General features: G+C 45.9%; 1 protein-coding gene across 15 annotated transcripts in view; it reads right to left on the reverse strand.

Annotated features, from left to right (window-relative positions):
- Positions 1-17,012, reverse strand: part of RGL1 (ral guanine nucleotide dissociation stimulator like 1) — a 143,197-nt gene that overhangs the window by 65,021 nt on the left and 61,164 nt on the right. For all 15 annotated transcript variants that reach the window (XR_015051065.1, XR_015051064.1, XR_015051067.1 and 12 more), the window contains 3 exons: positions 9,234-9,317; positions 7,285-7,377; positions 6,992-7,024 (listed from right to left, as the gene is read on the reverse strand). Coding sequence is in view for 11 of the 15 variants with exons in the window: in XM_085854009.1 (XP_085710135.1) it covers positions 6,992-7,024; positions 7,285-7,377; positions 9,234-9,317 (210 nt within the window). In the remaining 4 variants the exon portion in view is untranslated. The remainder of the gene's footprint in view (positions 1-6,991; positions 7,025-7,284; positions 7,378-9,233; positions 9,318-17,012) is intronic.

The raw sequence follows: 17,012 nt of genomic DNA on the forward strand, positions 1-17,012 counted from the left end.
GGTCATTCATTTTGGAGGAATGGCCTGATCTAGGCAGGGTCTTGGCGGTACCATGTGCCTTCCACTTCTTAATGATTGATTTTTACTGTGCTCCAAGGGATATTCAAGGCCTTTGAAATATTTTTTCATCCCCATCACTTGATCTGTGCCTTTCCACAACGTTATCCCGGAGGTCTTTTGAAAGCTCCTTGGTTCTCATGGTTGAGTCTTTGCTGTGAAATGCACTACCCAGCAGAGGAAACCTACAGGAACAGCTGATTTTATTCTGAAATAATCAGAATCACTACAATTTAACACAGGTGGAGGCAAATTAACTTGGTGTGTGATTTTGAAGGTGATTGGTTACAAATGAGCAACTGTAATTTTCAATTTATTATCAGGGGGTGGACACCTCTTCAACCAAGATATTCTAGTTTTGTATTTTTAATTAATTTTCTGAAATTTGGAGGATTTTTCACTTAGAAGTTATGGGTTACGATGCGTAATTAAGAAGGAAAAAGTCGTTGTTAATGCAATTTAATTCCAGGCTATAAGGCAACAAAAGGTGCAAATTTTGAAAGGGGATGTAGACTTGTATGTAATTGTTGAAATTCTTCAACCTGGACCGAAGTACTACGTCCAGTCGCAATGCTTTGCTTGCTATGTTCACACGATCATCAGGTCGTATGTGAGCGTTACTTCCATGTTCTTAATTATCAATTTTGGTTCATATTTCCATGCGTTTTATGGACTGGAACATTGAAATTTTTGCAAATGTGCCAGTGGATTACTCTACATACCTTGTTGTGCCCTTTTCAAGTAGCCCAAGCAACATAATGTCGGTAGCATGTTTTTCTTCTTTCTTTTCCACCTCATCTGCTGTAGACGCATATTCATAAAGGGAGCATCAGCAATTACCCAGGAAAAGCCTGAATGATTGTCACCTTTAAGGCGGCCCCACTGATGTGCACCTTTTACAGCTTCCTCTCTACACCTCACTTACACATCACCACACCCCCCCCCCCACCCACTTGCACCTTCTCCAACCACACACCCTAGACACCCCAGCATTCCTCCTCCTTCACCCTCCTCAGCAATTTGGCTGCATAGGTGTGTCGACCTCGCCGAGTAATATAGAGGTTACAAACACCTCATCCTTTCTCTCATCTTTCTGTGCTTTCTAATTTTCCTCAGGAGCATTTCTGATGGCGCCTGTGATGTTAGCATAAATAAGAGTGTGGAAGTATTATATCGGTATCACGCTGCAATGTATCCTCTCTTGTAAATAACTGTTTTCTTTTGCCGCACAACACCAATCCTTGCTTTCCCTGATGTACGTATTTTCATTTTCATAACCCCCTGGCTTGTACACAAACCTTTCCTCGCCCATTTAATAATAACATTTTTGTATTGTAAATGTACCCAGTTTGTGTTGTCTTTTCATCCATTGGGTCAGGAAAGTCTGTACGTAGCGTTAGCCGTGAAGTTTTACCCCACCAATCGGCTCTACACGCTAGCCGTGCATACTTGGCACTCCGCACGGCAGCATATGATCAGGTGAGATAAGACTAGTACGGATCGATGGTCAGGTCAGGTCAGGTATGGGAGCATGTGCCAGAACAGCACGTCGCTGCGTCCACTTTCCGCCAGTACTCCAGGGGCCTCCATCTGGCCTTCAACCAGGCAGATGCCAGGCCCATCCCCATCTCCTTGAGATACTGGTCAACCTGCTGCAACCACGAGGCATGTGGTCGGCCCATTGGCCTCCTCCACTCACGAGACTCCCTTGCTGAGAGAATCTGGTGAGCAGGATAAGCTTCAGGAAAACGAGCCACATGTCCATACAGCCGCAACTGACGCTCACGGACCATGCAGGTAACAAATCTCATCCGAGTCTCTCTCAGCAACCGCTCGTTGGACACAAAATCTGACCAGTGATAGCCAAGGATTCTCCGAAGAGACCTGGTACCAAAGGATTTAAGTCTCCATCTCAGATCCTTGGTCAGAGTCCAAGTCTCGCATCCATAGAGCAAGACTGGAAGCACCAAGGACCTGAAGACTCAGACTTTCGTACTCCCGCACAGGAACTGGCAACGCCACACCCCATGATCCAGTGAATCCATGACTCCCCAGGCCCGACCCAGACGTCTATTGACCTCTGACTCACAAACAGCAGAAACATGAATATCACTGCCAAGGTAAGTGAATCTCTGCACGACCTCAACATCCTCACCACAAACAGACACAGACAGGACAGCAGCATCCAAGATGTCATTGAAAGCCTGGATCTTAGTCTTGACCCAAGAAACCCGTAATCCCAGCGGCTCCGACTCCTCATTCAGCCCCTCGTATTCAGCCCCCCCCCCCATTCAGCCTCGAGGGCCCCTAAAAGGATATCTAAAGTCTCCGCAAAGATGACTGCATCATCTGTGAAATCAAGGTCCGAGATCTTGACATTCCCAAACAATGCACCGCAGCTTGATCTTTCTGACATCCTCCCTAAAATACAGTCCATACAAGTGCTGAAAAGTGTGGGGGCCAGTACACACCCCTGAGGAACTCCAGTAACAACTAGAAATAAGTCAGAGATGGTACCACCACACTTCACAGCACTCTCAGTACCAGAGTAGAGTTCAGACATCAGATCGATCAGTTTTGGTGGCACCCCACGAAGACCAAGAATCCTCCAGAGGGCATCCCGATTCACTGAATCGAACGCTTTACAGAGATCAACATAGCCTGCAAGCAGCCCCTGCCGAAACTCTCGCCTGCGTTCGGTGAGGACACGAAGAGCAAGGATACGGTCAATCGTTGACCTCTTTGGTGTAAAGCCTGACTGCTCTGGACGCTGGTGCTCAAGCAGATGGTGGCGAACCCTGTCAAGAATTATCCGAGCAAAGACCTTGCACGGCACTGAGAGCAGCGTCACCCCTCGGTAGTTGTTGCAGTCTTGGCGATCAGCCTTCCCTTTCCAAAGAGGGACAACAATGCCCCTCATCCAATCAGTTGGGATGATGCCTGTGTTCCAGGCAGAGCACAAAACTGCATGCAACGACACGAGTGTAGCATTTCCACCAGCCTTGAGAAGTTCAGCATGGATGCCACAGAGCCCTGGAGCTTTACCCTGTTTCAACCGGTTCACCGCAGCCCGTGTTTCCACAAGCGAAGGTGGACCACAATTGATTGGAGGGTCAGCAGCAGGGATTGTAACACCGTTGACGTCCAACTCGACAGCTGGTGGATCAGCCTGGTACAACCGCTCAAAGTAAGCGGCCCAGTGGGCCTTCACTTCAGACTCCTCTGTTAAGAGCCTACCACTCTCTGCTCGAACTGCATTGCTCCGAGGAATGGGCTTGGATGAACGTAATGCGCGAATTCCCCTGCAAGCGGGACGAGAATCACCTGTCCACAGGTGATGCTCTACCCCCTCACAGATTCCTCGCACATAGGCCTCCTTGTCCACCCTCAGTGCACGTACAGTTTTACGCCTCAGCTCCCTGAACAGCTCAGCTCTGCAATTCAGCCTGGCCCTGCAACTCTGGTCAATGGTATACAGTGTCCCTTGAGAGACAAAATTCTTCTCTGCCCTGCGGTGAGTTCCAAGACATCCAAAGGCAACATCAAGGATGGTGGTCTTGAAGGTAATGCAAAACTCTTCAGGAACCCCCAAAGCACCCAGACACCCCAAATGTCCACTCAGCCTGTTCGGAAACTCCTCAGCTACTCTCTCGTCCTTGAGCTTGCCAACATCCAGCCGAGGCTGGGATGGTACCATTCTCCAGGATTTAAGGTGCAGCTTTAGAGTTGCTACAACAAGCCGGTGGTCAGTATTGACGAACTGAGCACTCCGGTCGACCCTGCAGTTCTGGATTATCCTCCAACGACCGTCAGTGAGGACATGGTCAATCTCCTTTGCCACACCGCCAGCGTTGGAATACCAAGTCCAGCGATGAGCTTGTGGGCGCTGAAACCATGAACCGGCCACCCGAAGTCCATGAATTCTTGCAAAGTGAAGGAACTTAGTGCTATTCTGATTCATAGTTCCTGACCCATGGGGATCAACACACGTCTCATAAGCACCCCTATCAGTTCCAGTCGATGCATTGAAATCCCCCAAGACGAGAAGTGTATCTCGTCTGGGGCACTGATCAACCACAGATTCGAGTGTGGCGTAGAATGTGTCCTTCATGGTGAGGTCACACGCCTCAGTCGGAGCAGAGATAGAGACCAGGGAAATGACACCGAAGGAGTGACGAATCCTTAGTCTCATAATATGCTAGTTGACCGGTGTTACCTCAATTATCATTGGGGTCAGTTTATTGGACACAGCTACAGCAACTCCTTGAGTATGGTAATCATCAGATCGACCACACCAATAGTAGGTGAAACCACCCACCATTATCTCGCCGCAATCCGGTCTCCGAACCTCAGAGAGTGCTGCAATACCGATGTCCAAACGCTTGAGCTCAGATGATAAGAGAGACAGGTGATCATCCTCTCTTAGGGATAGGACATTCCAGGCACCCACCCGAAGGGACCGCCTCAGGTTAACCCAAGGAGACCACCGTCTGGTGGACGACACCTCAGCACCACTCCGACACACTCTCCCGCAATCTGACCCAGGGAGGTTACCCTGTGGTTTCCCTCCTTTCATCAAAGATTGGGGGTCCCGAAGGTTTTGCCCCAATCCCGTCATCCGGTGAGCTGCCCTGCGATGGGAAGCTGCACAGGAGGTACTCCCATGGAGTGGGTTTTCAGATTTTTTTGCGTTTGTGTGTTTTGCGGAATGAAGGGTTTTACAGTGGCCGGAGTGCAAATCCTGCCACCAACTTCCTCATAAAAAAGTAACCCAACTGCAGGAGGACGTCCGCAGACACAGTTGGGCACTAGATATGGATGGCCGTTGGCTCACAAGGAGCTCCTCCGCCCTTTGACAGGTTTTGTTTTTAAGTACGAGGGTACGAGCTCCCCTTGATACTGTCATTCAAAGGAAAGGTGACACGCAAAGTAGTGAAAACACTGCCAGGATTGGCGCTACCAATCTGCATTCATGGTTGATTAGCAACCCGCTGATTTATCCGTGGCTGGTGGCCTCAGGACCGGGTGTTCGGGAGGAGCTCGAGCGCTTCCCCTCGTGGCGAAACTCGAACCCCGAACTGTAAAAATATCATCATGCTATCGGTGCGGAATTAGAGAGGACGAAGGGGAGGAAATATTCAAAATAATTAATTTAAAGGCAGAAAAAGCAGAAATCAACTAATCGCTGGAGGTCTGACGAGTAGGAATTAAGTAAGCTAAGCTTGTTCATCTATTTTCTCATATGACGTTGACCACTTTCCATCCCTACCTGTTCTATGTCCATCTCAGGTTTGCCTAGTTTCTATCACAAAAATAGTGGGATGTTACCCTTTAACCCCCTCTCTGATGGCTTTAATATTTCAATAAAACGGTAAATTTTCCTCTTCAATCAAAACCTTTGGCACATACCATCATTTCAAAAAAAAAGAACATCTTACAACAGCCATTTGAAGAGATCATCAAAATGATGTTCTTTAAATTTCAGTACCAATCAAGTACATCATCATTGATCCTTCTGAGTTAACGTAGCATGTGAATACACAGTTGCATCTCGACTTGACATGTGATTGCACCTTTGCAATGATTGATTGACCTAGTAGTGTCACCTGATAGATCACATGATCAGTCTATTCAATTCTATAAATGACTTGTGCAGGGGGTCCAAATAAAGTTTCCAGTTGACATATTTTTAACTTCACTATGTTTATGCAAGGCAAAAAATAATAATAATAATGAAACCAAGTACTGCACATAGAAAACCAACTTGGTCAATGTAATTTGATTTTTCACCAATAGCGTACGATAAAAATATTTATAGCACATTCCACCAGTCTATGGTTTACGTGCTGCTGTCAGGTCTGTAGAGTTACCAGCTGAATCTTAAAGAATACAAATAACATTTATCTTCAACCACAGGGAAAAATAAATCACAATAACAAAAGGTCGTGAGAACAAGATCCAGAGCGGCCTAAAGATTGCGCGATAATTCAGCAAGTGTCAATTGCAGAGAAAGTAAGAGCGGAAATTACTCAAGTCAAAAGCCTATGTTGTACAGGCGTAACTGCTCCCAAAAGAGGCCGATGACATATAAAAGCTAGATTCAAGCAGGAACCATCAAAAGTGCACAAAAATGGTTTTTGGTTTAATTTGACAAGGAAAGCAGGAGGAAGAATTTTCATTCCTTGATGATTCCCATCCCCACAGGGCGTTTCTCTTATAGTAGGAGGAAACTAGTTTGACAGACAGGTGGCAACAAACCAGCTGCTTGGCCGAAAGCAAAGCCAGATAAATCTCCGCCTCAAACCGTTGCTCCGAGTGATAAAAACCAAATTTTGTCCGTGGGCCGAGCAGCGCATTCTTGGATCTACGCTCAGTACGGACGCATCAGAGCCAAAGAAAGCTCGTGATCCCATGCCTTGGATATTTTCACACTTCATACTCAGGAGGCTTTGCAGATTGCACGTTTGGAGCGTGATTAACATCGCAATTTGAAGGTACGGTTATGGATGGACTTGGGTCAAGCGGAATTTTAGGAGGCCAACTCAGGATAGGTTTCCTAGAGTTCACATTATGGCACCAGAACACACAAAGACTGAGGCACTGATCCTGATGTCCAAAAGAGGCTTACAAAGCTGCTGGCTTGCTCTTACAGCATAAAGGTTCACAGTTACAGAGTCCGGTACCAGATGTTTTCATACGACAAAGATGGGCCCATTACGCCCTCTGTACGTAGTCAGCTGCACGTGCAATTTGGGATGTAATCGTTCATATAAATATTGAAGTTTAGTGCAAGTAATGAAAGTTTTATTCAAGGTTCATCCAAACGATCAAGAGATTACACAAAGCAACGTAGAAAACAAAACAATTTTCGGACTCCAAACAGTCACTTCAACTTTACTTTGTCAAGCGCTAAAGTGTCACATAACAGACTTACCCGTCTCCGCTTTTCAAAGTTTATCAAACCATTCTGAAAGGGAAATAAAACATTTATTAGGGTACACTGTGAAACAGAAAAAAAATAACATTTCTACAACATCTCCAGTACAGTATTTCTCAACATCTAGGACTGAGCCTTAGAAGCAAAGGCTCCTGGTTAGAATCCAGACATATAATGTCTGCCACTTTCAAAGCAACCTTCTAGTCTTGATTAAAATGTGCCAATTACAAAGGAACCATCTCATCTTGGAACAATACAGTATTGTAATCGTACAACAAGAGACTGGGTACCTCAACATGGTTGGGTAGAGCAGTGTCAAGCATCGTAAGGTCTGTTAGGAAAGTGCCAAGGTAAGGTACAGTTCCTTGCACTACACCGTGGGCCTGCAAAAAAGTGAAAGTTCAACTACATTCGACTAGAAAAGTGAAATTTCAACCGTAACATTACGCTGTAACATTGGCTCTCCTTCTCTTTTCTATAGATATTACTTTGGTTTCTGCTCCCGAGAACTGGCTGCTTATATACCTCTGCGATTAACTACACCACAAAATACTCGGCAAGCCACTACGTCACATGATTATTGTGTAGCCATTGGCAACGCGAGGGTGAGCCGTTATGATATCTGTTTCTTTCCATTTTTTTTCTATTTTTCAGTGGCACAGCCACGACCTCAGCCAATGATGCTACCCTGCAGTCTTGTGCTGCATACAAACGAAGACGAACAAGTTATTTTTTGTTTCAATTAAGGCTTGGCATTGATGAGGACAACACAGTCTGCGAATGGAGCCTTTTGATGTAAAGAACAACAGAAAAAGATATCTGTTCCAAAAAACATGGCAAAGCTTGCTACATGGACCTTGTACATGAGAAATGGGGCAACCTGAATGTTACCATGGAAAACTAGCCTCTTTGAAGCTTAGTTCTTCGTCTGTATCAATGATCAAGATATATAACGGATTTCATCAACCAAGAGTTGATAAGAGGACTTGTCAACCACCGTGGGAAACAATGCGAGGTTGATGTTTCAAGCGTTAACCCTTCCTCAGAGCAAAGGATTCTCTATCCTTTTTATTTTATTATCACATTCACTGTGCAAACAACTTGTTGAAATTGACTGAGATATAAATTACACAGGGTGATATTATGTTCAAGACACTTACAAATCATCATAGATGCTGTGGGCTCAAATGTGATTTAAGGCAACAGTCGCAAAGATTAATATTCCACATTTCTGTACGGAATATTCAGATCAGAAATTCCATATCGCATTATATGACTGTCAATAAATACTTAGCTGACTCACTAATGACCTCCAGGGAAAGGCTAATCTGGTGTCCTGTCTGATCCAGTCAACAAAAGACACCAGTACATTGTGGCAAACTCAGTGCTCTCAAAGCAACTTGAGACTGGAAATAAAAAGTGACTGATGAATAGGTAGAACCGTCTACACCCTCATATGTACATTTAAATATTATAATAACCGAAGGACCGTAATACATTTCCACTAGTAACCCCCTTATTGGTAAAACTACCAAAATCACCAACCACTGCTCACCTTCACCCTTTCATTCCTCTTTTTCCCACCTTTGGAAAAAAACTCCCACACTCTCTTCAATCCCACTCTTCCCTCCAGGCCTTAAAAACAGCTGCTCACCACCATCTCTTATCTTTCCCCATCAAAAACAATGATCTTTTCTCCCCGTTAATCCACCCCAAACCCACCTCCTTCAAATTCCCTGCTTTGCTTCCTGAAAGACGCTGTCGTGTCAGGACCTGAAAGTCCCTGCAGTGTCCATCTTGCTTTCCCCGTGTACCCCGCCCCATCCCACTCCCTTCCACAGATCTCCTCGTGACTCTGTTCCCCACTGTTTCTTCCTTCCCTCTCCCGCCCCTCAGGTACATTTTGTGTGTTAGCTCTCATACGAGCCTCGACAGTGTACACAAAAAAAAAATCAATATCAAATCAAATCCAAGCCAAAGGAAATCAGAGAACATATAAAATGACCAACAATTCACATAACTATTACTCACTTAAAATTTATAAATGACATTTTGAAAGTGACATCTGAGCAAGTGGATAATCAGGCCACAATGTATTTCTCTCAAAATGCAACGCTTGGCAAAATGCTCAGAGAATCAGCAGACAATTGCTCATCAATAGGGATGTTAAACAAACAGACAATCTTAAGTGAGTTTTATAACATGCAATTAAGCAGCGTGAACCGGCAGAGATACACACCGTGTCCCTCTGTATACGTTTCTGTGCTTTCCGTGGGTTCTCCTTTCCGAGACTGTCCAAGGTAGCAAACTTGGACGTGGCCTCCTATATGTTAGAAACAGAAAAATAACACTGAGTGAATGATGAGTCTTGCAGTCGTTGTACAGGTCAACAAGTAAAAAAAAAATTTAAGGCATTATATATACAATTTATGCAAATATGGACAATTAGACTCTCTTCTCAACACCCACCTCTTACCCACCCCCACCGACCTCCCTCTCCCCAAGCCACAAAACTTGGACCTGGCCATGTATCAACTTAGGGGTAAAAGGGCTTTCAAGAACCATCTTGTGTTCTGAAAATAACTCAAATGGCATTTAAACTAAACATTCAATGAAGAAGATTTGAATAGGGTAAGTATTGTGAGGGCTGGCAGGATGGCCGAGAGGTACGCAGCTGTCGAGCCTGGGTTTGAATCAAGACCCAGCTATAAATTGTCATCACGGTGTTTCACAGGTAGGGCGATTCATCAATGTGTGTGCCGTCCCTCAGATGGATATTAAACTGTGCGTCCCCTCTGCCAGCATTAGTTGGTGGACGTTAAAGATCCCACAGTATTCTTCGTGAAGAGTAGACGAGCTATCGCCAGTAGCATGAACAAATTCCAAATTCCTACCCTGACACCGCTGCTGGGAGAATAAATAAAATAATACAATAAAAATAAAAGAATAATAATTCAAAATATATTTTATATATATATATATATATATATATATATATATATATATATATATATATATGTTGCCCAGCATATACCCAGGCCCAGAAACTGCTTCCGCAGAACCCAAACCATGTATCACAGAGTATGGTACATCATATCAAAAGTACTGGTGTTACAAATAAAATATATTACACTTTTATCAGGCACCTCGTAGTTTGCATATGCTCTTCATCCAACACCATCCTTACCTTCATTAGCGTCGACTCCCTCAATCTGATTTCAAAACTTTACTGATACATATTGGATTTGTAAGAAAGGATGGAAAGACAATCACAGAAGTGGCAGAATATTACAATTACAGAAGTGGCAGAATAAGACAAAAATAAGGAACAAAGGAGTGAGGGTGAGCAAAGATCTTGGACTCAGGTAAGGATGCACAGAAAGTAGAAAAGTTATCCTCCTGCCAGGTGATGCCAAACATGCCAAGAACCTTCATCACCACAACAACCAAGAGTGCAACATGTGACACCTCAGCCAGATCTCAAAAAACAGAGTTGTGCTCTACTGCACTGTGCCTCAAACAATGTGTATTATGAAAGACAAGGACATGCTAAGCAAGGATTTAATCCAACGGAGTACATCTTGTATTTGAGGATACACGATCTGTCGAGCATTTGTAATGCGACGATGTAGTACCCATCTAGGTTGCAGGACTTAAATTCTGGAGGCATGCTCAAAGTGTCCATTATATAAAATATCACAACGGCACCAAACCGAGAGTTTTTGTCATAAAAAGTGAATGTTAAACAAAATATCCATCAAATCGTATTCTTGGAAAGAAAAGGCAAGACAAATAGCACTAGATTTATACTGTGACCCTCAAATGCATACAAAATTTCTCACTGATTCAGATCCATGGGCCTATGAAAATACACTCGACTTGAGCTCGATGGAAAACAAGAGAGTGACAAATACTGCATTTCAAAGAGATATCATGACTACTAATAACAGCAACATGCGGTAACATTTACCCATTTTACAAAATGTATTGCCCAAAACAAACCATAAAGACGGAATGTAAATCTCTCTCTTCACACACACACACACACACATATATAGGCCTATATATATATATATATATATATATATATATATATATATATATATATATATATATATATATATATATATATATATATATATATATATATATATATTTATATATTTATATATATATTGGGTAGTCGATCTAGTCGAAAAAAAAAATTTGAGATTTGTTCTACCCTTATTATCAGTATTTAAAATGGCGATTTCAGTTAATACAATGGCGATTTCGATGAAACTTGGTTGGTAGGGTCATACCATGACCTAGTTGTGTGCAAATGAGAACCGTTGCTATGGACACTACCGTTGCCTAGCAACGGGACTTTGAAATTTTTGAAAAATCAAAAAAATTTATTTTTTCGAAAATCAAAAATCGGGCCACGAGCGACTGTGGGCAGTACATTCAGCCATATTGTCAAAAATTTCCAGCCGGATCCTATGAAAACTGTCGGAGAAGATAGACTTTGAATGAACCCTGGTCGAAAACAATAAAAAAACGAAGTTCGTTATATCTCAGAGACTATGAGTCAGATATACATGAAACTGGTATGGTAGGTTCATGGTATGTCCTAGTTATGTGTGAGAAAGAACCGTTGCCGATTAGCCATGTCCGCCTACCGGCTGGTGTATATATATATATATATACATACACACACATATATATACACACACATACATATATACACCAGCCGTCTTGAAGCCTTCCGTCTTGTTCTTTTCTTCTAAGGTAGTTCTGGCATAGCCTGGAGGTATGTTTTTGGGTCGTTATCTTGCTGTAGGATGAACCCCTGACAAACTAGGCGTAGACCAGAGGGTATTGCATTGTGTTGCGAAATGCTGTGGTAGCCCTTTTGATTCAGGATGCCAGTCACTCTGTGCAAGTCGCCGACTCTGGATCCAGCAAAAGAGCCCCAGATCATCACGCTTCCTCCTCCATGTTTGACAGTTGGTGTCACACACTGAGAAACCTTCCTTTTGCTGACTCGATGGCATACAAAAACCCTGCGTGATGAACCGAAGATTTCAAATTTTAATTCATAGGTCCATAAGACCTTCCAGTTTTCAGTAGTCCACTGGCGGTGCTTCATGGCCCAGGCAAGCCTCTTTTTCTTATTTTGCCATCTTAGCAATGGCTTTCTTACTGCCACTCGACCTGTCAAACCTGCAGCTCGAAGTCTTCTCTTCACAGTTGAAACTAAGAATTCCTTACTTCAACCAGTATCAAGCTGAGCTCGAAGCTGCTGTCCTGTGAGCTGCCTTTCACACAAGCTGTTGACTCTCAGAAACTTGTCTTCTGAGTGTGTTGTGGCTTTAGGTCTGCCAGACCTCTTCCTGTCAGAGATTCCTCCAGTTTCCAAGTGCCTTTTGATGGTGTAGGAAACTGTACTCACTGACACCTTGGCTTCTTTGCAATTTCTCCAAAGGAAAGACCTACACTTTTAAGGGTGATAATGGTCTGTCTGTCTTCCTTTGTTAATTGTCTTTTTCTCACCATTATGATAGCAATATACTACTTCCTGCAGTGCAACATTGTCCAAATAATGCTTCAGAGGGTGTAGCAACACCGTCTGTTCCAACAGTGCTTTTACATAGACAGAGGGTTTGTAACTAATCAACAAAAGTTGGGACACCTGTTGGAATTGTTTGCATCAACTTTCAAGACTTAATTTACTTCCACTGCTGCAGAACAGCTGCAGTTGCTAACCCATTACTTGTTCTCGTAAAAGGGCCTTTTTTAAACCTTTTTTTCTGTGCTTCCATTGATCCATCATGGTCAGTGTCCCAGCTTAGCCGGGACTTTATTCCCAACATTCCATTCCTTTTAGCCGGTATGTCCTTGGCAGTGTCGCTCGGCTGCATCTGATCCGGTAAAGTGATCCGGTTTGGACAAGGCGTACCGAAGGTGTGTCCCCCGGTAATTAGGTCACATGATTAATTCGGTAACCCAGTTAACCCACTAGACGGAGGACCCTAGGTCACGTGGTTGAGTTATTGGCATTCGTGAGTTCGTGAAAGCCCCGTGTAAAGAGTTCGTGGGAGTCCCGTGGCAGAGTTGGTGAAGAGTCCCGTTCTGAGTCCCGTGTGCAGAGTTCGTGTGCTGAGTCCCGTGGGAGGAGTAAGCTTTTTGCTTCGGAGAGAGCAGTCATTCAGCAGCTGCCGGGTACTGCTTGGCTTGCTTGGCTTGAGGCCTTCGGAAGCTTTTTGCTTCGGCTGGCTCAGTGAGCTTCGGCTGCTGCTTTGTTTTGGAAGGAACTTGAGCCGGTTGTTCGGCTCGAGCTGCGAGTGGAGGCTTCTTCCTCTTCTTCCTCTTCCTCTTGGTTCGTGGAGCTTTTCGTTCTCCATTTTGTTTCCGGCTTGTTGCGACGCGTCGGCCTCTTCTTGGAGTTGGTTCCTCGGGGAAGCGACGCATCGACAGGAAGGATCGGCGCCTCATCTCACCGGCACATGTTGAGAAGCGCGGGAGGATTCACGGGAGCTCGGGAAGGAACGCGGCTCACGGCGATTTGGATCCAGCTCGCTCTCGCTGGAGCCCAGGTCCGGACAAGTTGAAGACCACATGAGGTGGAAAGGTTTGAATCAAGCTCTGAGTTCCAGCTCATCTGTCCTCCGAGCTGGAGCTCGTAATTAATGGCCTCAGCCACCGTTTCTTGTGTGCGTGTCTGTGTCTGTGTCTGTGTCTGTGTCTGTGTCTGTGTCTGTGTCTGTGTCTGTGTCTGTGTCTGTGTCTGTGTCTGTGTCTGTGTCTGTGTGTGTGTCCGTGGGCCCGTCTATCTAATAAGTAGGAACTGCTGTTAAGTGTAAATGACTGTACATAATAAGTAGTCATAATAAGTTGTTAGTCAGGTGTCAGGTTCGATCTGTGACCTGCTACAGGTACCATGTAAACCTGTACTGACCTGTTCCATGGTCGGGTTGTCGGCGACTAAACCATCTCCCCCACCAGGTTTTCTGGTGAGGAGAGTGTTTGGATATGGACACCCAGCAGGATTAAAAACAAAACCTGTCAAAGGGCGGAGGAGCTCCTTGTGAGCCAACGGCCATCCATATCTAGTGCCCAACTGTGTCTGCGGACGTCCTCCTGCAGTTGGGCCACTTCTTATTAGGAGGTTGGTGGCAGGATTTGCACTCCGGCCACCGTAAAACCCTTCATTCCGCAAAACGCAAAAATGCAAAAAAATCTGAAAACCCACTCCGTGGGAGTACCTCCTGTGCAGCTTCCCTTCGCAGGGCAGCTCACCGGATGATGGGATTGGGGCAAAGCCTTCGGGACCCCCAATCTTTGATGATAGGAGGGAAACCACGGGGTAACATCCCTGGGTCAGATTGCGGGAGAGTGTGTCGGAGTGGTGCTGAGGTATCGTCCACCAGACGGCAGTCTCCTTGGGTTAACCTGAGGCGGTCCCTTCAGGTGGGTGCCTGGAATGTCCTGTCCCTAAGAGAGGATGATCACCTGTCTCTGTTATCATCTGAGCTCAAGCGTTTGGACATCGGGATTGCAGCTCTCTCTGAGGTTCGGAGACTGGATTGCGGCGAGATAATGGTGGGTGGTTACACCTACTATTGGTCTGGTCGCTCTGATGGTTACCATACCCAAGGAGTTGCTGTAGCTGTGTCCAATAAGCTGACCCCAATGATAATTGAGGTAACACCGGTCAACGAGCGTATTATGAGATTAAGGATTCGTCACTCCTTAGGTGTCATTTCCCTGGTCTCTGTTTATGCTCCGACTGAGGCGAGTGATCTCACCGTGAAGGATGCATTCTACGCCACACTCGAGTCTGTGGTTGATCAGTGCCCCAGACGAGATACACTTCTAGTCTTGGGGGATTTCAATGCATCGACTGGAACTGATAGGGATGGTTATGAGGTGTGTGTTGGTCCCCATGGGTCAGGAACTATGAACCAGAATAGCACTAAGTTCCTTGACTTTGCAAGAAGTTGTGGACTTAGGGTGGCTGGTTCATGGTTTCAGCGCCCACAAGCTCATCGCTGGACTTGGTATTCCAACGCTGGCGGTGTGGCAAAGGAGATTGACCATGTCCTCATTGACGGTCGTTGGAGATGATTCAGAACTGCAGGGTCTACCGGAGTGCTCAGTTCCTCAATACTGACCTCAGGCTGGTTGTAGCAACTCTAAAGCTGCACCTTAAATCCTGGAGAATGGTACCATCCCAGCCTCGGCTGGATGTTGCCAAGCTCAGGGATGAGAGAGTAGCTGAGGAGTTTGCGAACAGGCTGAGTGGACACTTTGGGGGTCTGGGTGCTTTGGGGGGTCCTGAAGAGTTGTGGAGCGCCTTCAAGACCACCGTCCTTGATGTTGCCGGTGGATGCCTTGGAGCTCACCGCAGGGCAAAGAAGAATTTTGTCTCTCAAGGGACACTGGATACCATTGAGCAGAGTCACAGGGCCAGGCTGAATGGCAGAGCTGAGCTGTTCAGGGAGCTGAGGCGTAAAACTGTACGTGCACTGAGGGTGGACAAGGAGGCCTATGTGCGAGGAATCTGTGAGGGGGTAGAGCATCACCTGTGGACAGGTGATTCTCGTCCCGCTTGCAGGAGAATTCGCGCATTACGTTCATCCAAGCCCATTCCTCGGAGCAATGCAGTTCGAGCAGAGAGTGGTCGGCTCTTGACAGAGGAGTCTGAAGTGAAGGCCCGCTGGGCCAGTTACTTTGAGCGGTTGTACCAGGCTGATCCCCCAGCTGTCGAGTTGGTCATCAAGGGTGTTACAATCCCTGTTGCTGACCCTCGAATCAACTGTGGTCCACCTTCGCTTGTGGAAACATGGGCTGCGGTGAACCAGTTGAAACAGGGCAAAGCTCCAGGGATCTGTGGCATCCATGCCAAACTTCTCAAGGCTGGTGGAAATGCTGCACTCGTGTCGTTGCATGCAGTGTTGTGCTCTGCCTGGAACACAGGCATCATCCCAACTGACTGGAAGAGGGGCCTTGTTGTCCCTCTCTGGAAAGGGAAGGGTGATCGCCAAGACTGCAACAACTACCGAGGGGTGACGCTGCTCTCAGTGCCGGGCAAGGTCTTTGCTCGGATAATTCTTGATAGGGTTCGCCACCATCTGCTTGAGCACCAGCGTCCAGAGCAGTCAGGCTTTACACCAAAGAGGTCAACGATTGACCGTATCCTTGCACTTCGTGTCCTCACCGAACGCAGACCAGAGTTTCGGCAGGGGCTGCTTGCAGCCTATGTTGATCTATGTAAAGCGTTCGATTCAGTGAATCGGGATGTCCTCTGGAGGATTCTTGGTCTTCGTGGGGTGCCACCAAAACTGATCGATCTGATGTCTGAACTCTACTCTGGTACTGAGAGTGCTGTGAAGTGTGGTGGTGCCATCTCTGACTTATTTCCAGTTGTTACTGGAGTTCCTCAGGGATGTGTACTTGCCCCCACACTTTTCAGCACTTGTATGGACTGGATTTTAGGGAGGATGTCGGAGAGATCAAGTTGCGGTGCATCGTTTGGGAACGTCAAGATCTCAGAGCTTGATTTTGCAGATGATGCAGTCATCTTTGCGGAGACGTTAGACATCCTCTTGGGGGCCCTCGAGGTGCTGAATGAGGAGTCGGAGCCGTTGGGATTACAGGTTTCTTGGGTCAAAACTAAGATCCAGGCTTTCGGTGACATCTTGGATGCTGCTGTCCTGTCTGTGTCTGTTTGTGGTGAGGATGTTGAGGTCGTGGAGAGATTCACTTACCTTGGCAGTGATATTCATGTCTCTGCTGCCTGCGAGTCAGAGGTCAATAGACGTCTGGGTCGGGCCTGGGGAGTCATGGATTCACTGGATCATGGGGTGTGGCGCTGCCGGTACCTGTGCGGGAGGACGAAAGTCCGAGTCTTCAGGTCCTTGGTACTTCCAGTCTTGCTCTATGGGTGCGAGACTTGGACTCTGACCAAGGATCTGAGATGGAGACTTAATTCCTTTAGTACCAGGTCTCTTCGGAGAATCCTTGGCTATCGCTG

The sequence above is a fragment of the Eptatretus burgeri genome, chromosome 14 (genome assembly GCF_056783735.1).
Source record: "Eptatretus burgeri isolate ZD-2024b chromosome 14, Ebu_testis_v1, whole genome shotgun sequence".
In the NCBI taxonomy this organism is placed as follows: Eukaryota; Metazoa; Chordata; class Myxini; order Myxiniformes; family Myxinidae; genus Eptatretus; species Eptatretus burgeri.